This window comes from Lithobates pipiens, unplaced genomic scaffold, assembly GCF_037356315.1.
Source record: "Lithobates pipiens isolate NorthernLeopardFrog02 unplaced genomic scaffold, aLitPip1_a1.2 Scaffold_19, whole genome shotgun sequence".
Taxonomy (NCBI): Eukaryota; Metazoa; Chordata; class Amphibia; order Anura; family Ranidae; genus Lithobates; species Lithobates pipiens.
The window spans coordinates 567,787,001-567,812,148 of NW_027507764.1; the positions used below are offsets into that span (position 1 = coordinate 567,787,001).

The window sequence follows — 25,148 nt, forward strand, 5'->3', positions numbered from 1 at the left end:
ATTTGTACCCTGAAAAAAGTAAGGAATAATCCACCTGGATGCACAAAGTAGTTGTGATGGTATGTGCGGTTTTACTAACAAATGTCAAAGTTTCAAAATTGTTCTTAGGCATTACCATTTGTTTTAGCTGTAGACACAAAGGGGTTAATAACATACAATTACAATATGACATGCGCAGCAATTGTACATGCTATGTTATTTTTTTTGTTATACTTTTCTCCATGAAAGTGGAGTTACTCTCTAACCACTTCCCGCCCGGCCGGAGGGTGGTTGCGTTATCCTGACCATATCATATTATTATTATTATCATACAGGATTTATATATCAGATCATATGACGTCATTCAGGATAACAAGCCCCCCTGCCTCCCCCCAGGATGCTCACCCAGGACCACCAGGGATGCCACTAGGACCACCCACCACGTCACCCATGACCACCAGGAATGCCACTCAGTGCCCATAAACTATGCCAATCAGTGGCCATCAGTAATGCCTGCCAGCGCCTCCTTATCAGTGATGCCCATCAGTGCCACCATTCAGTGTCTATCAGTGCCACCCATCAGTGCCACCTATAAGTGCCCATCTGTGCACCCATAAGTACCTATCAGTGCCACCCATAGGTACCTATCAGTGCAGCCTTTCAGTGCCCATCAGTGCAGCCTTTCAGTGCCCATCAGTGCAGCCTTTCAGTGCCCATCAGTGCAGCCTTTCAGTGCCCATCCGTGCCACCCATAAGTGCCCATCAGTGCAGCCTACCAGTGCCCATCAGTGCAGCCTACCAGTGCCCATCAGTGCAGCCTACCAGTGCCCATCAGTGCAGCCTACCAGTGCCCATCAGTGCAGCCTACCAGTGCCCATCCGTGCCACCCATAAGTGCCCATCAGTGCAGCCTTTTAGTGCCCATCAGTGCAGCCTACCAGTGCCCATCAGTGCAGCCTACCAGTGCCCATCAGTGCAGCCTACCAGTGCCCATCAGTGCAGCCCACCAGTGTTGCCTATCAGTGCTCAGTGTCCCCTATCGTTGCCCATCAGTGGCGCCTATCGGTGTCGCCTATCAATGCACATTGTCATTTAAAAAGCGACAGCGCTGAAAGCTGAAAATTGGCCAGGGCAGGAAAGGGGGAAAGTGCCCGGTATTGAACCTAGCGATGACACATTAGAGCAGTGTATGGGCGATTGTGGTGACTAGTTCCAATAGGTAATGACTAAGCGCTAACATTTGTGTGAAACCCGTCTACTTCTTTGTCCCCTGCTCCATCTGTCAACCACCTGTCATACGAAGCTGCAATAAAAGGATTTTTGGAAGTGCCGCCGTCCGGAATTATTTCTTTATGTCCTGTATTGAAGTGGTTAAAAGTTCTGGTGCCTGGAGTTAAGCTTTAAACCAGAAGCATATTTCAATTACTTTTCTTAATAGAACTACCAGGATGATATCTATATTATATATATATATATAATCAGCACTTTGAAAAGCAGATATCGCAGAGAACGCCATTTGAATGCAGTCACTCACATCCGTCCCTCAGTAAAATGAAGGAAATGGTCAAAGGTCCGGATGCTTTTGCTAGGCTCCGAATATTCTGTCCTTGCATTGTATACAAACATAAAAGGTTTTTATTTTATTTTATGAGATGATACATAATCATCTCAAAGCTTTTTTCCGAGGCAGAACTTTTTTTGAAAAGCGAGTCGCTGTGAAAACAAAAGACGTGTGTTAAGTCTTTATTCAACAAGCAGCAATGTTTTCTAAAGACATATAAAGCTTGTAGTTATGGAAACGGCACATTGCCATTCAAACTGCATGCGCGGTCCGTCCCGGAGCCTACCCACATCAAAAAGAAGAAAAACTTGCCGGGAAAACTTCAGTGATACTTTGTGGCGCTCGCCGCAAATCACAATAACACACAAGGTCAAGTTCCCCTTCTGAGTGAATGACGGCACTACAATGGAGAGGGACAATCCCATTGTGGAGCCCAGGAAGGGGCCCACTTACTGGAATCAAAAAAGGGACAAAAAAATTGTTTCGGTGAAAGGGATGATTACTGAAAAAAATTGGAAAAGCATTTTTACAATGGCCCGATGACATTTTATTTTTATTTCGACAAAAGGTACAGTTTGACCTTACAGCACTTTTACACACATGCATTCTATTCTAAGAGCTTACTTTCAATAGTGGAGAGGACTGCTGCTCCTCTGAAAAGCAATCCACTCTCAGGTTGCTAAGGATTTTTTCAGCAGGAACTGGGTGTGGGGGAAGGGAACGTAGTTCCGGCACCTCCAACACTGTATATATGTAATGACAGGGAGTACTGGGATGTGCTGGAAGGTCTATTGATGCTGACTATTTAGAAACTATTGTCACTGGTTGGGATCTATTCCCCCTACTGATACCAATGATGGGACACTATTCCCCCTACTGATACCAATGATGGGGCATTATTCCTCCCACTGATACCAATGATGGGGCATTATTCCTCCCACTGATACCAATGATGAGGCACTATTCCTCCTACTGATACCAATGATGGGGCACTATTCCTCCTACTGATACCAATGATGGGGCACTATTCCACCTACTGATACCAATGATGGGGCACTATTCCTCCTACTGATACCAATGATGGGGCACTATTCCACCTACTGATACCAATGATGGGGCACTATTCCTCCTATTGATACCAATGATGGGGCACTATTCCTCCTATTGATACCAATGATGGGGCACTATTCCTCCTATTGATACCAATGATGGGGCACTATTCCTCCTATTGATACCAATGAAGGGACACTATTCCTCCCACTGATACCAATGATGGGACACAATTTCTCCTACTGATACCAATGATGGGGCACTATTCCTCCTATTGATACTAATGAAGGGACACTATTCCTCCCACTGATACCAATGATGGGACACAATTTCTCCTACTGATACCAATGATGGGGCACTATTCCTCCTACTGATACCAATGATGGGACACTATACCTCCTATTGATACCAATGATGGGGACACTATTCCTCCCATTGACAGCAATTTTGGGGACACTAATCTTCCTAGGGTGATCTATTGTTGCTATTGATGGGACACAATTCCTCCCACTGATACCAATGATGGGGACACTATACCTCCCACTAATACCAATGATGGGAACACGATTTCTCATCAACGATACCAATGATGGGGACACTATTCTTCCCACTGACAGCAATTTTGGGGACACCAATCTTCCTACTAATACCAATGGTGGGGATACTATTCCTCCCACTAATACCAATGATGGGGACACTAATCCCCCCACTGACACCAATGATGGGGACACTATTCCTCCCACTGATAACAATGATGGGGATGCTATTCCTCCCACTGATAACAATGATGGGGACACTATACCTCCCAATAATATCAATGATGGGGACACTATTTGCCGCCAATGATACCAATGATGGGGACTCTATTCCTCCCATTGACAGCAATTTTGGGGACACTAATCTTCCTACTAATACCAATGATGGGGACACTATTCATCCCACTAATACGAATGGTGGGGGCACTATTCCCCCCACTTATACCAATGATAGGGACACTATTCCCCCACTGATACCAATAATGGGGACACTAATCTTTCCATTGACACCAATTTTGAGGACACTAGTCCTCCTACAGACACCAATGCTGTAATTTTTTTTACTCCCACTGACCACCAAACCAATTATTATCATACAGGATTTATATAGTGCCAACAGTTTGTGCAGCGCTTTACAACATGGGGGCAGACAGTACAGTTGCAATACAAATCAATATAGGAGGACCTATGGCATTGTTTACTCTCAAAGATGCCGGGGCATTTTCTATTCCCACTGGGCACAGTCTGGCCCCCTACACTTAAAAGGGCAATAAAACTGGCCCTTCGTTTTGAAAGTTTTGAAACCCATGCTCTATAATATCAGCCTATAGCTGCACTATACACCAGCTATTCTGGCTGGGCAAAAAGGACTAATTGGTATGGTTCCTGCCCACTGATTCAAAATAAGGAAAAATTTTCTTTTTGGGATACATTATAGCAACTTCCCTTCACTGGAAACACCTGAACTCGATCATTTGGAGGGGTGGCCTCCTACTCTGGGCTATATAGGTGTGATGGACGTTGTCCCCATTCTATACATATATAGTATATACAAAAACTTGTGAATACGAAAAGCCTTTTACTAATAAATAACACTAACAAAATAAATTTATGAATACATATATCGATGATACTTCCATTGGGCGCAATGAAAGGGAAATAAACATTGCAGGAATCAGAGCCTGAATTCTGCAAACGAATGGCGATACGTCCGCTACTGTATCGCTGTTTAGGCTAATGAGCCAAGTCACAAGCTGACTTTAGGATTTTGGTAGCTCGCTAAACCCAAGATCGCCGACAGAAAGCCTGGAGCCCTGCGGTCTCTGCAGGATGTTGCTTATACACTGAAGGGACATTTAGGGCCGGTTCACACTGCAGGCGCGGCGAGGCGTCTCCGACTTGCCTCGCCGCGACCTGCGGCGACCTCAGCGGCGACTTGCAGAGGACTTCTGTATAGAAGTCAATGCAAGTCGCCCCCGAGGTCGCCCAGAAGTAGTACAGGAACCTTTTTTCTGAGTCGGAGCGACTCGAGTCGCTCCTCTCAGAACGGTTCCATTGTACAGAACGGGGGCGACTTGCGGGAGCGAGGCGAGGCGAGTCGTGTCGCCTCGCATCGCCCGCTGTGGGAACCGGCCCTTACTGCGGTTACAGAATTTAAATAAAAAAAAACAAAAAACACAGTAATGTGTCACAAAAGAAAAACAATTGCAGCTAATATAAAATCTGCCCCAGGAACGGACCCAGGTCTCTATATAATCTCCTCCAATATAGTCACAGATTTAAAACATGAATACAAAACACTCCTAAACCCTCCAGCACTGCAATGTGGGAGCGGAGCCGGCATACATTATGATGCCTTCAACTAAACAGGTATTTAGAAAGTCTACATAGAATTATTAATTTTTCTTTTACATATTTGCACTCATCCGTAAGACTGACATTGCAGTCATTCTCTTCACAGCTATACAGTATATAAAATAAACACTAAAAGTTGATAGTAAACTCTATGCCTAGGCTTCAAATGTTTCTAGATTCTAGAAAAAAGCAGTAATTAGACTTCAAATAGAGCCCTCAATGACCTGAGTAGCTGCAGCTGCTGAGGAGTCAGGGGTAACTTAGTAGAGGTCAGTTAAAGGGGTTGTAAAGGTAAATGTTTTTTCACCTTAATGCATTCTATGCATTAAGGTAAAAAAAAAAAAACTGCTGACACTGCCTGCGCCCCAGCCCCCCCGTTTTACTTACCTCACCCCTCAAAAGTCCCGCGCTCGTCCCCCGACGTCCTTTCCACCGTTCAGCCTGGCCGCTGATTGGCTGGAGTGGATGGATGGAAATCAGCGCAGCCACTGGCTTGCGCTGCTGTCAATCACATCCGCTGACGCGGAGTACCGGGGGGCGGGGCTGCGTGATACAGCGAGCGGCTATAGCCGCCGGCTGTATCACGGGAGCGCGTCTGCAGGTGCTTCTCACCATGAGAGAGAGCTCGCATGAACGTGAGAAGTACCTGCGGGAAGAAGCCGAGACAGCCGCCGAGGGACCCCAGAAGAGCAGGTTCGGGGCCACTCTGTGCAAAACGATCTGCACAGTAGAGGTAAGTATAACATGTTTGTTATTTTAAAAAAAAAATAATTCACTTTACAATCCCTTTAACTTTGCTCCCCCTTCCCAGCAGTGACTTAGCAGCTCTGCTAACACTGAACCCCATTCCAGCAGTGATCTAGCAGCTCACACTGTTCAATACTTCTAGCAGTGACCTAGCAGCTCAGCTTTCCCCTCCCAGCAGTGACCCAGCAGCTCAGCTTTCCCCTCCCAGCAGTGACCCAGCAGCTCAGCTTTCCTCTCCCAGCAGTGACCCAGCAGCTCAGCGTTGCCCTCACAGCAGCTCAGCTTTCCCCTCCCAGCAGTGACCCAGCAGCTCAGCTTTCCCCTCCCAGCAGTGACCCAGCAGCTCAGCTTTCCCCTCCCAGCAGTGACCCAGCAGCTCAGCTTTCCCCTCTAGGCAGCTCAGCTTTCCCCTCCCAGCAGTGACCCAGCAGCTCAGCTTCCCTCTCCCAGCAGTGACCCAGCAGCTCAGCTTCCCCCTCCCAGCAGTGACCCAGCAGCTCAGCTTCCCCCTCCCAGCAGTGACCCAGCAGCTCAGCTTCCCCCTCCCAGCAGTGACCCAGCAGCTCAGCTTCCCCCTCCCAGCAGTGACCCAGCAGCTCAGCTTTCCCCTCCCAGCAGTGACCCAGAAGCTCAGCTTTCCTCTCCCAGCAGTGACCCAGCAGCTCAGCGTTGCCCTCACAGCAGCTCAGCTTTCCCCTCCCAGCAGTGACCCAGCAGCTCAGCTTTCCCCTCCCAGCAGTGACCCAGCAGCTCAGCTTTCCCCTCCCAGCAGTGACCCAGCAGCTCAGCTTTCCCCTCTAGGCAGCTCAGCTTTCCCCTCCCAGCAGTGACCCAGCAGCTCAGCTTCCCTCTCCCAGCAGTGACCCAGCAGCTCAGCTTCCCCCTCCCAGCAGTGACCCAGCAGCTCAGCTTCCCCCTCCCAGCAGTGACCCAGCAGCTCAGCTTCCCCCTCCCAGCAGTGACCCAGCAGCTCAGCTTCCCCCTCCCAGCAGTGACCCAGCAGCTCAGCTTCTCCCTCCCAGCAGTGACCCAGCAGCTCAGCTTCTCCCTCCCAGCAGTGACCCAGCAGCTTAGCTTCTCCCTCCCAGCAGTGACCCAGCAGCTCAGATCCCCTGCCTCCAACCCAAAAGAAGTAACTCAACAGTCCAGCTCGCTACTCAGGGACACACTTAAAGTGGAGCTTCACCCAAAAGGGGAAGTTCTGCTTTAAGGGCTCCTGCGCCGCTCCCGTTTATAAAATGGCACTTTTAGTGAGGCGGAGGAGCCATGACCTATGATGCATAGGGAAGTTACTGGATTAAGGAACAACCGGAAGTGATGCATAGAGACGTTTGTAACACCGCACATTGTTTGATCTGCCCGTTTTCAGCATTGTTGTAAGTAGCCATTTTTTAAACATAAATAAACCTTATTTGAGACATATTACGCTATGGGATCTTCCTGGTTATTCCCCGCTTTCATTTGTCGTGGATGAACGGGCCAACTAACCAACTGGGAGCCATTATTGCAATACAGCGCTCTTAAGGACATCCTCCCTGGTCACCACACTCAGGAGGACTCATCATTAGAAATATCTGAGAGGCATTTCTTACCCATTTAGAGGTAAGCGCATAGAGAGCACTGAGTGGCGCACACGAAGAGTACACAGTGGATGTCACCTGAAGAGTTTGTCTGTCACATTGCTGCACACCAGCACTTTTTGCACTAATTTGCACGTTTACTGTTTATGGATGGACTTTTATGGGCATCACTACTCAATATAAATAGGACTGTATTGGTACACCGACACACTTAAAAGGCGTACACAAAGGATCATGTGATACTCAGCACTTTATGTTAACCACTTGCCGACCAGCGCACGACGATGTACGTCGACAGAAAGGCACAGGCAGGCAAATGGGTGTACTGGTCAGGACCCCCGTGAGTCCGGTCGCGGGACCCGCGGACTAGATCGCCGCGGGCATCCCCGCGATCGTCTAACGGAGCGGTCGAATAGAGAAGTGCAGTTGTAAACAACATTTCTCCATTCTGCCTAGCAACTAGTGACGCTGATCTCTGCTCCATGTGATTGGAGCAGAGATCAGTGTTCACTAAATGAAAGCCCAGCCCCCCCACAGTTAGTAACACACCCCTAGGAACACTTAACCCCTACACTGCCACCCACTGGTTAACCCCTTCACTGCCAGTGTCATTTACACAGGAATCACTGCATTTATATAGCAGTGATTACTGTATAAATGACAATGGTCCCAAAAATGTGTCAAAAATGTCCGATGGGTCCCCCACAATGTCGCAGTCACAATAAAAATCGCTGATCGCCGCCATTACTAGTAAAAAAAAAATAATAAAAAATTATTAATAAAAATGCTATAAAACTATCCCTATTTTGTAAACGCTATAACTTTTGCGCAAACCAATCAATAATCGCTTATTGCGATTTTTTTTACCAAAAATATGTAGAAGAATACGTATCGGCCTAAACTGAGGAAAAAAAAAATTTTTTATATATTTTTGGGGGATATTTATTATAACAAAAAGTAAAAAATAATGTGTTTTTTTCAAAATTGTCGCTCTATTTTTGTTTATAGCGCAAAAAATAAAAACCGCAGGGGTGATCAAATACCACCAAAAGAAAGCTCTATTTGTGGGAAAAAAAGGACGTCAATTTTGTTTGTGAGCCACGTCCCACGACCGCGCAATTGTCAGTTAAAGCGACGCAGTGCCAAATCGCAAAAAGTGGTCTGGTCTTTGACCAGCAAATTGGTCCGGTCTGAAAGTGGTTAATCTTGCACCATTTTGCACTATTTAGTGTTCATTCAATTATTATTTAACGTTTAGCATCTGATGATGATTTGCATTATATTAATTGTTTGTTTTAATTATTTGCACAGCAGCAGCTATTTTATTCACTGCATGAATTTATGGTAATGTGTTGAGCATTTTTTGAAAATAATTTATTTGCGTAGTTTGCACAGCAGCTAAATAATCGCATGCACAGCGAATAATTTATTTATGTAGTTTGCACAGTAGCAGTTTTGCACAGCAGCTAAATAATTGCATGCACGGTAGCAATTTGCATTAGGATTCACCAATAGTATTGATATAATTATTGATTTATTGCACTTTATCTATGAAGTAGAATACATATCAAACAAGGATTTTCCATCTTTGTAGTAATATTTGGTATATAGTTTGCGCTGAGCACCTTTTTTTACTTATTGTTATTCAAGTGCATGGTATATACACTTTAGGTGTAGCAGCAATCTAACTGACATACCACATTCAGATATTTTTCACTTTGATAGCGCGAGGGAATCCCATTTTTCCATATCACAGTGGGAGAGTTTACTTCCTCTTTAAGAGCTGTGGGCAGAAGTGACATTTTGACATCGCTTCCGCCCAGCAATTGTCTGGAGACGGGTGGGGGCACCTCACTCGTCTCCATACCTGACAGGAGACAACACGCGATCGCCTCCGCCTCTGGTAAGTGGCTGAGGGCACCAGAGCGTGGCGGGAGGGGGACACCCTCTCCCGCCGCCGATAAAAGTGATCTCGCTGCGAATCCGCCGCAGAGACCACTTTTATCTTGTAGCGGACCGCCCACTGAAGAAAAGGATACCAGGGTTATGGTAGCTAGCTGCTGCCATAACAATATCCTCCTTCAAACAGCCGATTTAAAACTGCGGCAGGCGGTCGGTAAGTGGTTAAAGCGGACTTACACTCTAAATATATTTCTAACTGGACTTACCAGGTCAGTGTGTATCTTGAGGTGTGCCTGCAGCTTGTATTTGTCTGGACTGGAGTAGTTGCAGCCTTGTGCCGGGCACTTGAGGGACATGTTGCTATGTTTCTGGATAACATGGCGTTTCAGGCAGTTCTTGGTGATGGACGAGTAGCTGCACTGGGAGCAGAAGTATAAATGTTCCCTTGTGTGCGTTCTGATGTGCATGTCATAATGTACTTGATACCAGAATAGCTTACCTGCAAAGAAATGCAGAATGGAAACATCACTCACATCTGACAGCTGCATTACCAGAAACAGCAACTCATAGAAACCTTTAATGGGCAGAAAATAAAAGACAAGCTCAGGAGCAAGTCCATTAGGAACACTTAAAGCGTTAGTTCACCTTTTCAGAAAAAAAAATGAAAAGGCGAACTAACATCCTACACCCACCACCTTCCAGTGCTTGCTGTACTTACCTCCCACACTGCTGAGCTATTGGTCTGGGGATACGAAGTCCCCGCTTTACTCCCTCTTCTCTCTGCAAGGCTGTCGGGGCAGATCAGCGCGATTCTGATTGGCCAGTGCTGGCACCGAGCATCGCTATGACCTGTACCAGAAGAGCTAAGATAACCCGAGTAAATCCAAGATGCCGTTTTTAAAATATTATTGCATTTATTAAGGGAAAAAAAACGCTGTTCAAACCGGCCTGGCCCTATGTCAAAAAGTAATTCCCCCCACCCATGCTGAATCATGAATGTACTGCGATTAACCACATTTTTTTGGAAAGCTGAGTTCAATTTCACTTGCCACATCCAGCCCGGATTACTGCCAGAACTGTTGAATCAAGAAATCTTATAAATAGAAGCAGTCTAAGAAAGTGATCACAAAAAGCCACACATCATGCCACAATATAAAAAAAAAAAAATCAAGTACAGATTAGAAACAAAGTAAAATACATGTATCAGTCTAGGAAGGGTTTCAAAGCCATTTCTAAGGCTTTGGAACTCCAGTAAACCACGGGGAGAGCCATGATCCACAAATGGAGATAACGTGGAACAGTGGTGAACCTTCCCAGGAGTGGCAGGCGTACTGTAGAATACTGTCCCCCGTTGGATAGTGTCCGCCTTGTACTGCGCTTGCGCAGTACGGAGGACAAGGAGACGCCGAAGGTCATCCACGTGGACATATAGTTAGAATAAAAAATTGTGGAGCGTAGCGAGGCCGTGCCCGAAGCGTGGCGAGCGAAGCAAGGGGCCCTGTTACTACTGTATGTGCTACTGTATGTCCACTTGCATGGTGCGGCTTGAACCTGGACCTGGGCAGAAGGTACTAGCAAGTGCGAAGGCGCCGTTCATCTTTGGAGACTTTCGGAGGCTCTTTGTCATCTGTACTGTGCAAGCGCTACGCCTGTGCAGTACGAGGCGGACACTATCCGATGGGGGGACAGGTTTTGGCAGAACCCCGGCCTACAAAATTTACTCAAAGAGCACGACAACGACTCATCCAGGAGGTCATAAAAGAACCCAGAACAACATCTAAAATAACTGCAGGCCTCGCTTGTCTCAGGTAAGATCAGTGTTCATGATTCAACAATAAGAGACTGGGCAAAAATGGCATCCATGGGAGAGTTCTAAGGCCAAAGCCACTACTGACCAAAAATAACACAAAGGCTCATCTCACATTTACCAAAAAACATCTTGATTACCCCCAAGACTTTTAGGCAAATATTCTGTAGACTGAGACAAAATTAAACTTTTTGGAAGGTGTGCGTCTCGATCTGGAATAAAACGAATACCGTATATACTCGAGTATAAGCCGAGATTTTCAGCCTCTTTTTTGAGGCTGAAAGTGCCCCCCTCGGCTTATACTCGAGTCATCGCTGTCTGCCTGCTCGATCAGCGTGTCGAGCAGACAGACAGCGGACATTCTACCCTTCAAACGCCGCGCCTCCGCCTCCGCCTGTGATAGGCGGAACACTGAATTTCCCAGCAGCCTGTGTTCCACCTATCACGGACATCGTCTCATCCTCGTACTACGGACGAGGATGAGACGATGTCCGTGATAGGCGGAACACAGGCTGCTGGGAAATTCAGTGTTCCGCCTATCACAGGCGAAGGCGGAGGCGCGGCTTTTGAATTTTAGAATGGCCGCCGAGGCGCCGACGAAGAGCGGCGATCCTGGCAAGGCACGGGACGGAGGCAAGGCAAGGCACGGCACGGGACGGGACGGAGGCAAGGCACGACACGGGACGGAGGCAAGGCACGGCACGGGACGGAGGCAAGGCACGGCACGGGACGGAGGCAAGGCACGGCACGGGACGGGGCCGGGCATGGGACGGAGGCTCGGGACACAGGCTCGGGACACAGGTAGGCTGGACACACACACACACACACACACACACACACACACATGGACACACACACACAGGGATGGATGGATGGATGGAGACACACACACAGGGATGGATGGATGGAGACACACACACACAGGGATGGATGGATGGATGGAGACACACACACACAGGGATGGATGGATGGATGGACACACACACACACAGGGATGGATGGACACACACACACACAGGGATGGATGGATGGATGGACACACACACACACAGGGATGGATGGACGGACACACAGGGATGGACGGACACACACACAGGGATGGACAGGCATGTCTCACCCTCGGCTTATACACGAGTCAATAAGTTTGCCAGTTTTTTTGGGGGTATATTGGGGGCCTCGGCTTATATTCGGGTCGGCCTATACTCGAGTATATACGGTACAGCATTTCATAACAAGAACATCAACACAGTCAGACATGGTGGTGGTAACGTGAAGGTCTGGTCTGCTTTGAAGCTTCAGGACCTGAACAACTTACCATAATTGATGGAACCATGAATTCTGAGTTCTACCAGAAAATCCTAAAGGAGAATATCTGGCCATCAGTTCCTGACCTCAAGCTCAAGTGCACTTGGGTTATACAGCAGGACAATGATCCGAAACACAACAGCAAGTCCACCTCCAAATGGTTCAAACAAAAAATGTAGGTTTTGGAGTGGCCTAGTCAAATCCGGAGTTAAATCCAATTGAGATGCTGTATCATGATTGTACAAAGGCCGTTCATGCTGGAAAACCCTCCAATGTGGCTGAAGTAAAAGAATTTGGCAAAGAAGAGTGGGCTAAAATTGCTCCACAGCGATGTGAAAGATTTATTGCCAGTTATTGCAAACGCTTGATTGCAGATGTTGCTGCCAAGGGTGGCAAAACCAGTTATTCGGTTTGGGGGAAATTACTTTTTACCCAACATGTTACGCTTCAAAATTGCGCCTGCTCTTGGAATGGCGACAAACTTTTACCCTTAAAAATCTCCAAATGCGACATTTAAAAAAATTCTACAGGTTGCATCTTTTGTGTTACAGAGGAGGTCAAGGGCGAGAATTGTTGCTTTCGCTCTAACGATCGTGGCGATCCCTCACATGTGGTTTGAACACCGTTTCCATAAGCGGGCGCTACTTACGTGTGCATTCACTTCTGCAAGCGAACTCGGCGAGACGTGGAGCTTTTTAAAAAAACTTTTTTTTTTTATCTATTTTATCTTTTATTTTTGCACTGTTCTTTAAAAAAAAAGTGTCACTTTTATTCCTATTACAAGGAATGTAAACATCTCTTGTAATAGAAAAAAAAGCATGACAGGACCTCTTAAATATGAGATCTGGGGTGAAAAAGTCCTCACATCTCATATATACACTAAAATGCAATTTTAAAAAAATGCCCCTTTAAGAGCTATGGGCGGAAGTGAAGTTTTGACGTCGCTTGCCCTGAAATGATATGGAGATGGGGGCCATCTTCCCCTCACTCATTGTCTCCATGTCAGGCCAGAAGAAGGATCCGATCGCCTCCGCTGCTGCCGACGGCTCTGGTAAGCAGCGGAAGGCACTGGAGCACAGCGGTAGGGGACTCTCCCACCGCCGATAAAAGTGATCTTGTGGCGAATCCGCCACAGAGACCACTTTTATCTTGTAGTGGACCGCCCATCGAGGAAGAGGATACCAGGGTTATGGCAGCTAGCTGCTACCAGAACAACGATATTCCTCTTCAAAGTACCGTATAACGACGGTGGGTGGCCTGGAAGTGGTTAAAAATAAAAAAGGAAAATATAATCCCATGTACGTAAGAGATCACAGCCTTTGCCATGACATTCAAAATTGAGCTCAGGTGCATCCTGTTACCTCGGATGATCCCTGAGATGTTTCTACAACTTGATTGAAGTCCACCTGTGGTAAATTCAGTTGATTGGACATGATTTGGAAAGGTAAACACCTGTCTATATAAAGGTCCCACAGTTAACAGTGCATGTCAGAGCACAAACCAAGCCATGAAGTCCAAGGAATTGTATGGAGGCACAGATCTGTGGAAGGGTACAGAAAGATGTCTGCAACATTGAAGGTCCCAATTAGCACAGTGGCCTCCAATATCCATAAATGGAAAAATGTTGGAACCACCAGGACTCTTCCTAGAGTGGGCCAGCCAAACTGAGCGATCGGGGGAGAAGGGCCTTAGTCGGGGAGGTGACCAAGAACCCGATGGTCACTCTGACAGAGCTCCAGCATTTCTCTGTGGAGAGAGGAGAACATTCCAAAAGAACAACCATCTCTGCAGCACTCCACCAATCAGACCTGTATGGTAGATTGGCCAGACAGAAGCCACTCTTCAGTAAAAGTCACATGACACCCCACCTGGAGTTTGCCAAAAGGCACCTGAAGGACTCTTAGACCATGACAAACAATTCTCTGGTCTGATGAAACAAAGATTGAACTTATTGGTCTGTATTGCAAGCGTCATATCTGGAGGAAACCAGGCACTGCTCATCACCTGGACAATACCATCCTTACAGTGAAGCATGGTGGCGGCAGCATCATCCTGTGTGGATGTTTTTCAGCGGCAGAAACTGGCAGACTAGTCAGGATCGAGGGAAAGATGAATGCAACAATGTACGCCCTTGATGAAACCTGCTCCGGAGTGCACTGGATCTCAGACTGCGGCGAAGGTTCATCTTGCAGCAGGACAACGACCCTAAGCACACAGCCAAGATAACAAAGGAGTGGCTACAAGACAACTCTGTGAATGTCCTTGAGTGGCCCAGCCAGAGCCTAGACTGGAACCCAATTTAATATCTCTAGAGAGATCTAAAAATGTCCGTGTACTGACGCTCCCCATCCAACCTGATGGGGCTTAAAGCGGAGGTCCATCCTAAAGTGGAGCTTCCGCTCATTGGAACCCTCCCCCCCTCCGGCGCCACAATTGGCACCTTTCAGGGGGGAGGGGGGTGCAGGTACCTGTACAGTACAGGTACCTGCACCCACTTCCGGCATAGATATCTGCAGAAGGTACGCCCCTTTCTGCAGAATCTACGCCCCTTTCCGAAGGTCCCCCGCTGTCTGCTGGGAAACACACGGATCCCAGAGACAGCGGGGACCATCCTTATTGCGCAGTGCGACTCACGCATGCGCAGTAGGGAACCGGGAAATGAAGCCGCAAGGCTTCCTGATTCCCATACCCAAGATGGCGGTGGCAGCACCCGAAAGACGATTGAGAGATCGGCTTCGGGTGCCGACATCGTGGGCGCGCTGGGCGGGTACCGTATATACTCGAGTATAAGCCGAGATTTTCAGCCTCTTTTTTGAGGCTGAAAGTGCCCCCCTCGGCTTATACTCGAGTCATCGCCGTCTGTCTGCCCGAACAGCGTGTCGAGCAGACAGACAGCGGCCATTCTAACTTTCAAAAGCCGCGCCTCCCTGTCTGTGATAGGCGGAACACAATTTCCCAGCAGTCTGTGTTCCGCCTATCACGAACATCCGCTCATCCTCATACTACGGACGAGGATGAGAGGATGTCCGTGATAGGCGGAACACAATTTCCCAGCAGTCTGTGTTCTATCACAGACAGGGAGGCGCGGCATTTGAACAGGGGAATGGGCGCCGACGAAGAGCGGTGATCCTGGGACGGGACCGGACGGAGGCTCGGCTCGGGACGGGACGGGACCGGACGGAGTCTCGGGACGGGACGGGACCGGACGGAGGCTCGGGACGGGACGGGACCGGACGGAGGCTCGGGACGGGACGGGACCGGACGGAGGCTCGGGACCGGACGGAGGCTCGGGACACAGGTAGGCTGGACACACACACACACACACACACACACACACACGGATGGACACACACACACACACAGGGATGGATGGATGGATGGACACACACACAGGGATGGATGGATGGATGGACACACACACAGGGATGGATGGATGGATGGACACACACACACACAGGGATGGATGGATGGACACACAGGGATGGACAGGCATATCTCACCCTCGGCTTATACACGAGTCAATAGGTTTCCCAGTTTTTGGGGGGTAAATTGGGGGCCTCGGCTTATACTCGGGTCGGCCTATACTCGAGTATATACGGTAAATATTCAATTACGAAAAATTACGGAAAAAATCAATTACGAAAAAAATAGTTAGTTGCAGCCCTAAAAATAAATAAATAAATATATATATAAAAAATTCACGATATATATATCCCGCTTTAAGAGGTCCTGCAAAGAGGAATGGGAGAAACAGCCCAAAATAGTTGTGCCAAGCTTGTAGTATCATACTCAAAAAGACTTGAGGCTGTAATTGGTGCCAAAGGAGCTTCACCAAAGTATTGAGCAAAGGCTGTGAATCCTTAAGTACATGGGATTTTTTTTTGTTTTTTATTTTTAATAAATTTAAAAAGATTTCAAATTTCTTTCATATTGTCATTATGGGGTATTGTTTGTGGAATTTTCAAGAAAATAATGAATTTCATCCATTTCGGAATAAGGCTGTAACATAAAATGTGGAAAAAGTGAAGTGCTGTGAATACATTCCGGATGCACTGTAGGTGTTCACCACCTGCATCAGATGCCCAGAATGTTACGGGAATCATGACGGAGACAGAAGAGAGAGGAGTAGAATAAATATACTATGGGGGATTTTTATCAAGCAAATTAGCGACACAATTAGATGCAAATTAGGTTGTCTCTCTTGTAGCAGTCTAAACAACAGTTTTACTGTGAATTGCTGCACCTGCAAATCCAATTGCATTATATTTGCAAAGTTCTGAGACAGATTTATCACTAAAAATGAGGCTCACTCTAAACTGAGGGTCAGCAACCTGTAGTTCGCAGCCTGCTGACTGGTAGATCGGGGTCTGGTCTTGCTGACCCACCATCCCAGAACATCTAACAGAGTGCAATGCACAGGGGCTACTGGTAAAGTTAGAGCTGTAGTAGGGAGCAATAGCGCATAGACCCATGCCTCCTCTGCAGTGCCGGTTTCCTGTCAAAAAGTGTACGGGCATCGAATAGTGTCTGCCCCGTACTGCGCTTGTGCAGTATGGAGGAGAAGGAGACCCCGAAAGTGTCAGAACAAAAACGGCGCCTGTGCACTGAGTCCAGGCTGAAGACCCACCATCCAAGTGGACATACGGTTGCTCATAGTAACAGGGCCCCTCGCCACGCTTCGGGCACGGCCTCGCTGCACTCGGCTATTTTTTATTCTAACTCTATGTCCACTTGGATGGTGGAGCTTGAAACTAGACTCAGTGTGCAGGCGCCGTTTATCTTCGGAGATGGTCTGCTTCTACTTGTCCTCCATACTGCACAAGCACAGTACAGGGCGGACCCTATCCAATGGGGGACACTATTTGATACATCACCCGCTCCTTTCCCATGCGGAGTGATACCAACTGCACTCTGGTCTCCAGAGTGGTGCCAGAAAGAGGAAAGGGAAGATCTTCAGGTCAGTGTGAAGCAATAATAGTATAAGGCTGCTTTCACACTGATGTGCTGCGGTCTACCCACACCGGGGGTGCAGTGCAGTGTACCTGCAGCTTTCCTGCAGGGTTTGCTGCATTTAGCCATAGACTATTTTAACTTGCGGGTTTAGTGCACTTTCTGAAAGTGCACCACACCTGCAGGATATACCGTATTTATCGGTGTATAACACGCACTTTTTGCCCCTGAAAATAGGGGGCAAATCACGGGTGCGTGTTTTACGCCGACAGCGTACCTCGGAGGGAAACGAGTGCCGCCGGAATTCACCAAGCCGCCAACTCCTCTCCACTCGGCTCTCACATCACACACATAATCCCACCTCCGCCACCGGCATTGGACCAGTGTTCTCTCTATCACAGGAGCTGGTCCAATGCCGATGGCAGAGGTGGGACTGTGTATGTGACTGCCGACTGAGAGTCAAGTAAACAGCAGATGATGGCTCGGTGATTAAAGTGGGATTCCGCTCTTTTTTTATTTTTTTCTTACCTGTCTCACTGGTGGGTGAGTGCTAGCTTCGATTGGCATCCACGTCCGGCGTTTATTTGACCCCCGGCGCGACGAATCTTTTCTTCAGGATGACTTATAAAAACCTACTCTGGCATTTTCCATTTTAACTGTGGGCGTCTGAAGCCCACAGGCATTTACTTCCTGGTATATGATGACGTCTGGCTCCCAGCATGCTCCGCTCCATCTTGCACATGCTCAGTGAGAGCAGTGACAAGGAAAGAAAAACTCCAGGAAGTTCCCGCCCCGTTGTCAAGGCAACGAAAACCACACAGCACAGAGAACAAAGAATGAATGAAAACTAACCCACAGAAGCAATCACTTGTTTGCTTGCTACCTCGTGTGTAATGGCAGATACAGCTGCCTGCCCACTTTAAAAATGGCAAATTCGTACACGCCCTCGTCACGTGACCGGCGTCCGAACGAAATCTCGCGAGATTTCGCAATTTCAATGTCCCCCATGGATTCTTGGGAAATTTCCCAGGGACCATTGCGAGGACGATAGCCACCCCTACTCCCACGGGAGGAGAACCCGGAAGTCAGCTGAAACATCAGAAATAAAAGGTAAGTAAATAATATTTTTTTTTTTCAGGGTTCGTTTAGGTAAGTATGCTAACTGTTGATTTTAATAACATGAACTTTCATTTTTAGGTACCAAACCACTTTAAGAGATGGTGAGGCTTAATCAGGCAGCTGCATTGATGGGGGAGATAGGCGCAGATCAGGCTGCATTGAGGCTGCAGATGGGCACAAATAAGGCTGCATTGATGCTCACTGACCATTATTTTGCTTCAAACTGATTTAAAAAAAAAAAAAAGTTTTTTTCTTGAAACTTCCCTCTTAAATTGGGTGCGTGTTTTATGCCGATAAATAAGGTAATAGAAGTCTACGGCAAATCGCAGCTAGCCCAGGAAAGTTGAAAACGCACTGTGCTGCATACGTTGTGTGGGTAAACTGCAGCACATCAGTGAGAAAGCAGCCTTCTAGGAGCCTTAGAACAGTAAGGGTTCACTTACATTGGCAGCTGGGGGGGTGATAAAATCCCATAGTTAAGACATGTTTTTATCCCCCTGCACCAACCGCACCCCCTTTAGCTGTAGTAGCCAGGGGTGTACTCATGTCGCAGCCACAGCAGGAGTTATGCGCATGGTTGCAAGTGAATGAGGCCACTCTGCAAGTGACCCACAACCTTGTAGAGTACAGCAAACAAGGGGTTAAAGCGGGCAGTGTTGTGTTGCTTTCTCAACTCCTGCTTTAACCCCGCAGAAGCATCTAGTTGTGGGGCACTTGCAGAGTTGCCCCATTTACTTGAATGCCTGCCAAACCCCCCGCCTAGACCTGACAACTCTCTTGCTTGCTACCCACTAGAGATGGGCTCAGACATGTTCGAAATCCCACGTGCCTGATCCCGCCAGGAAGCCGACACTGCACACGGCTAATCACAGGCAATGAGGCATTTCCCGGTTCGCAGCTGCACAGATCAGGAAATGTCTCACTACGTGTGATTAGCCTGTGCAGTGTCGGCTTCCTGGCGGGATCGGGCATGTGGGATTTTGAACATGCCTGAGCCCATCTCTACTACCCACCAAGACCCCTGCCTAGACCTGACTACTCTCTCACATGCCACCCAACAAGACCCCTGCCTAGACCTGTCTACTCTCTACTCTCTCACATGCCACCCAACAAGACCCCTGCCTAGACCTGTCTACTCTCTCACATGCCACCCCAACAAGACATCTGCCTAGACCTGTCTATGCTCACATGCCCACAAACAAAACCCCTGCCTAGACCTGACTACTCTCTCACATGCCTACAAACAAAACCCCTGCCTAGTCCTGACTACTCTCTCCCACTTTCCACCCAACAAGACACCTGCCTAGACCTCTCTACTTTGTCACTTGGCACCCAACAAGACCACTGCCTAGACATGAATACTCTCTCACTTGCCATCCAACAAGACCCTTGCCTGGATCTGACTACTCTCTCACTTGCCATCCAACAAGAGCACCTGCCTAGACCTCTCTACTTTGTCACTTGGCACCCAACAAGACCACTGCCTAGACATGAATACTCTCTCACTTGCCATCCAACAAGACCCTTGCCTGAATCTGACTACTCTCTCACTTGCCATCCAACAAGACCCTTGCCTGGATCTGACTACTCTCTCACTTCCCACCCAACAAGAGCACCTGCCTAGACCTCTCTACTTTGTCACTTGGCACCCACCAAGTCCCCTGCCTAGACCCAACGAGACCCTTGGCTGGACCTGACAAGTCTTTTGTTTGCTGCCAACCAATACCCCTGCCTGGACTCGCTCTGGACCCTGCCTGCCTACGCTCTCACTTGCCACCTGCCTAGACCTCTTCTCGGATATGACCACTCTCCTGCCCTATTGACTTGTGAATGGCCTCCCCTTGGTAGGGCAATCCCAAGGTCTGAGGCCTGATGCCAATTTCCAGCAAAAAACAAAACAGTGACCAACTGTGACCTAGACCAAGAACCTTGGTTAAGTCCAAGTCACCTACCATGGGGGCACCAAAACAGTTGTATTAACTGTCTCACTGCTGCTATTTAACATTGCCTTGTTGTGCAACAGGATCATTAAAATGCGCCGTATAAGAAAAATTCCATGCAGTTCGCCTAAAGAATAAGGTTCTATTTCAAAGCAGAACTGCAGTGATTGCCATATTCACAGGCTTGTTTTCATGCCATGCTGTGTGGGTCACTTTTGACCTGTTTCACGTACATCATTTATTCCCCATGCATGGAGATTTTTGCTGGGAATGGCACCTACTGTAAGGAGAATTTTTTTTTTTAACACAAAAGCTGTGACTGTAGTCTTCGATATTAATATAACAGTCCCTGGAAGTTTCTTGTAGCAAAAAGGACTGGAAGTAAAGGTTCATACTCATAAAATGTCAATGTCCTCGTATCTGCCGGGAAAGAGCTACAAAACCCAATCCCCCTGGTATTGAACTCCCTTGGAAGCAAAAGACATATTTCTGTGAATATCAGATAGATGCTGGCGATGCTTTGATGAACTTAAAGGTTTATACACAACCGGTAGGATAGAAGAGCAACAGCACCTTTTGGACCTTAATCTTATCTTACAGCAGTGTATCTCTGATGTCCAGGCCCTCCTTCTGTCAATATCAGAGTATTTATCTAATATCAAGAAAGGCCATTGCCTCTTAGCAGCCAGATTGTCAGTTTCTCAACATTGGAAAAACAGAAAGCCCCCCTTACCCCTGGTAAAGTGGGTAAATGTTTTTACATTGGGTCTGTAGATCTGCCCTCCTGCAGCACTGCCCGCTGCTACAAATACCAGAAATTCACCGAGACTGAATACTGCCCTGGACTGAAGTAGTCATTTTTTATTTTATTGTTCATTAAACTATTAATTTTCTTTGACTGGAGTTTTGCTTTAACCAGTTCAGCCATCACAGCATTTATTTTAATTTTATATTTTATTTATATACTATATTATATATATATATATATATTTTTTTATTATTATTATATTTTATTATATTATAATATATATAATATATATTATATAAATAACATGAAAATAAATGCTATAAAAGTAATATATATATATTTTATAGCATTTATTTTCATGTTATTTATATTATATATATATATATATATATGACAATATATTCTATAAAAAAAATTATATATATATATATATATATATATATATAAATATAAAATTCACGTTATATACTGTATATATTTTTTTTTTCTTTTTTAGGGCTGCAACGATTTTTTTCGTAATCGAATACTTGCCCGATTATTTTTTTCAAACAATTGGATAATAACCTTAAAAAAAGTGTGGTGTACAATTTATTTAATATGCAATTAAAAAGCAAAAAAAAAAAATATTTATTATTAACCACACCAGAACGGAACTTCCGCTTTAAGGGACGGTGACCCCCTAACATGCCACGTTGGCATGTAATTTTTTTCGGGGGGGTGCAAAACCCCTCTTTTTAGAGGGTTCCAGCTCCCACTTCCTCCAAGGGGCTCTGCGGCATCGGAAGCATAACCTCTCCCCCCCTCCCTCTCGGCAATCATCTGGGACATGTCGCAGGTCCAGGGGCGGACTGACCATTGGGCTACTCGGGCACTGCCCGAGGGCCCCATGCCACTAGGGGGCCCCATCAGGGTTGCCAGCCTCAGTAAAACCCGAGATTATAGTTGCCCCACCTCTCCAGTACCTTCTCAGCCAATAGAAACATGTCTGTGTGTACTGTGTGTGTGATATTATACTGTGTGTGTGTTTGTGTATACTATGTGGCCCCATAATCTCTGATTGCCTGGGGGCCCCATAATCTCCTATTGCCCGGGGGCCCCATGAGTTGTCAGTCCGCCCCTGCGCAGGTCCCAGATAATTGCCCAGCCAGTCACAGCGAGCCACGCGGCTCGCGCATGCACAGTGCGTGTGTGAGCCACAGCCGGGCGCCTACGGTGACAATGCCGGTGCCGCAGAGAGGAGGGGGAGAACCAATCAATAAGCACCCGGCTTTTTTTTTTTTTTTTTTTACCAAAAATATGTAGAAGAATATGTATCGGCCTAAACTGAGGAAAAAAAAATGTTTATATATATTTTTGGGGGATATTTATAATAGCAAAACGTAAAAAGAAAAAATTAGTTTTTTCAAAATTGTCGCAGGTTTTTTGTTTATAGCGCAAAAAAATAAAAACCGCAGAGGTGATCAAATACCACCAAAAGAAAGCTCTATTTGTGGGGAAAAAAGGACGTCAATTTTGTTCGGGAGCCACGTCACATGACCGCACAATTGTCAGTTAAAGCGACGCAGTGCCGAATCGCAAAAAGTGCTCTGGTCTTTGGACAGCAAAATGGTCCAGGGCTTAAGTGGTTAAAGTGATTTTTTTTTTAAAACAACAAATATGTTATACTTACCTGCTCTGTGTAATGGTTTTTCACAGAGTAGCCCAGATTCTCCTCTTCTGGTGACCCCCCCCCCACTGACACTACTGACGACTCCTGCCTTCAGAGTGCCCCAATAGCAAGCTGCAAAGTATAGTATATAGAGTGCCCCCTATAGCAAGGTAAAAAAAAAACTTCTGCCTTTTGAAGCCACTTACTTCCTGCCCAGAACTACATGTCCCATGATGCATTGCTCCTCACACATTCACAAGTTCTCAGGCACTTATTGACATGTATGGATGGTGTACTGAGCTGTATGTGTGCTGCACTGTATTTCCTGATATGTAAACAAATAATGCATTCTGTATGCAGGCCGATTAATCGATTATTAAAATAGTTGACAACTATTTTCATAATCGATTAGTTGTCTCAGCTCTATATTATATGAACATTATAGATTTTCTGAAAGCAGAGACCTTATAGAATAAAAAAAGATAGTTGTTGCAATTGTTTTTTGTTGCATATTTGCGCACCTGTTTATCAAATGCATATTTTGGGGGAGAACCGGAGGAATGGTGCCCCATTGTTAGTGTCAGTGGGAGGAATAGTGCCCCATTGTTGGTGTCAGTGGGAGGAATAGCGACCCATTGTTGGTGTCAGTGGGAGGAATAGCGACCCATTGTTGGTGTCAGTGGGAGGAATAGCGACCCATTGTTGGTGTCAGTGGGAGGAATAGCGACCCATTGTTGGTGTCAGTGGGAGGAATAGCGACCCATTGTTGGTGTCAGTGGGAGGAAAAGTGTCCCATTGTTGGTGTCAGTGGGAGGAAAAGCGTCCCATTGTTGGTGTCAGTGGGAGGAAAAGCGCCCCATTGTTGGTGTCAGTGGGAGGAATAGTGCCCCATTGTTGGTGTCAGTGGGAGGAATAGTGCCCCATTGTTGGTACCAGGGCCCGATAAAGTGCCTTGAAAAAGTATTCATACCGTTTAGAGGTTTCCACATTGTCCTGTTACAACCAAAAATGTAAATGTACAGGCAGTCCCCAAGTTACCAAGAGGTTAGGGACTGCCTGTTTGTTCTTAAGTCGGATTTGTTTGTAATTCGGACGCGCAGAACAACATTTTGCTCTGTTTTCCAACATCGTTTTCCGACGTGCCCGCCAGCACCACCTGCCGTTTGTAAGTAAGAAGCAACACCAATACTGGAGCCAGTACTTTGGTAAAGACTCGGGGGGCTGATGCCAGACCAAAGGGAAGAGCCACAAACTGGTAATGGGCTTCCCCAACTGCCAAACGCAGAAATTTTTGATGCCGAAGGCATATGGGTATGTGCAGGTACGCATCCTGGATGTCTAAGGACGCCAGGGAGTCCCCTTGATGGAGTGCAGCGACTACTGAGCAAACTGATTCCATTCTGAACCTCTGCACTTTTACAAAATGATTGAGGGCTTTTAAGTCCAAGATTGGGCTTACCCCTTCCTTCTTGGGAACCACAAACAGATTTGAGTAGAACCCCTGGAAGCGTTCCGATTCCGGAACTGGTACAATCACCCTCCGATTCAGCAAGTTCCTTACTGCCCCTAGCAGGGCCTCCCAGCGAACCGGGGACGCGGGTATGCTGGAGGGGAAGAATCTGTTTGGCGGCCAAGACAGAAACTCTATCTTGTAGACTGTGGAAATCAGGCCGCAGACCCATTGGTCGGATAACCGGGAGGTCCACCGGGCTGCAAACTCCCGAAGGTGACCCCCCACCCGATACGCCGATGAACGTCCTGTTGGGCTGGGAAAGTTTTGTCGAAGCACCGGGTGGATGAAAAAGCCGGTTGTGAGCGGAAAAAGAAGGCCCTTGCCAGCTGCGTGGCTCCTTAGCCTTCCTGGCCTGTGGGAGTAGTGTACTCTTACCACCCGTGGCATTTTTAATAATGTCATCCAATGAAGCTCCAAAGAGCCGGTCGCCAAGGAAGGGAAGATCCGTCAGGGCTTTTTTAGATGCCTGGTCAGCAGACCAGCATTTAAGTCAAATCAGGCGCCTCAGCACCACAGCTGACACTGAAGCCCTGGATAACAGGGGAAAGAGTATCCAGGGACGCGTCACAAACGTACTTGAGGCCTTGCACTAGTTGGTCTGCTAGTTCCACGCAGACAGGGGAGGCGTTTTGCTCTCCCAATTCGCGGTGCAAAAGTTTTGCCCACTCAGTCAGTGTCTGCGACACCAGTGCGGATGCCAGTACTGGTCGCACGGCTGACCCCACAACCGTAAACAAGGAACGAGCCACCGCCTCGGCCTTCCTATCCGTGGGATCCTTGAATGCAGGAGTCCCCTCAACCGGGATCATGGTTACTTTATTTAACCTAGATACTGGGGGGTCCACGACCGGAGGAGTCGACCATTTCTTTCCTCAAGGCTTTCCTCAAAAGGGTAACGCACCGCCATGTT

The 25,148-nt window shown here is 47.1% G+C and overlaps 1 protein-coding gene across 1 annotated transcript in view; it reads right to left on the minus strand.

Moving 5' to 3' along the window:
• Positions 1 to 25,148, minus strand: part of ZFAT (zinc finger and AT-hook domain containing) — a 399,551-nt gene that overhangs the window by 188,367 nt on the left and 186,036 nt on the right. The window contains 1 exon segment of the mRNA XM_077493855.1: positions 9,475 to 9,707. Coding sequence (XP_077349981.1) covers positions 9,475 to 9,707 — 233 coding nt within the window.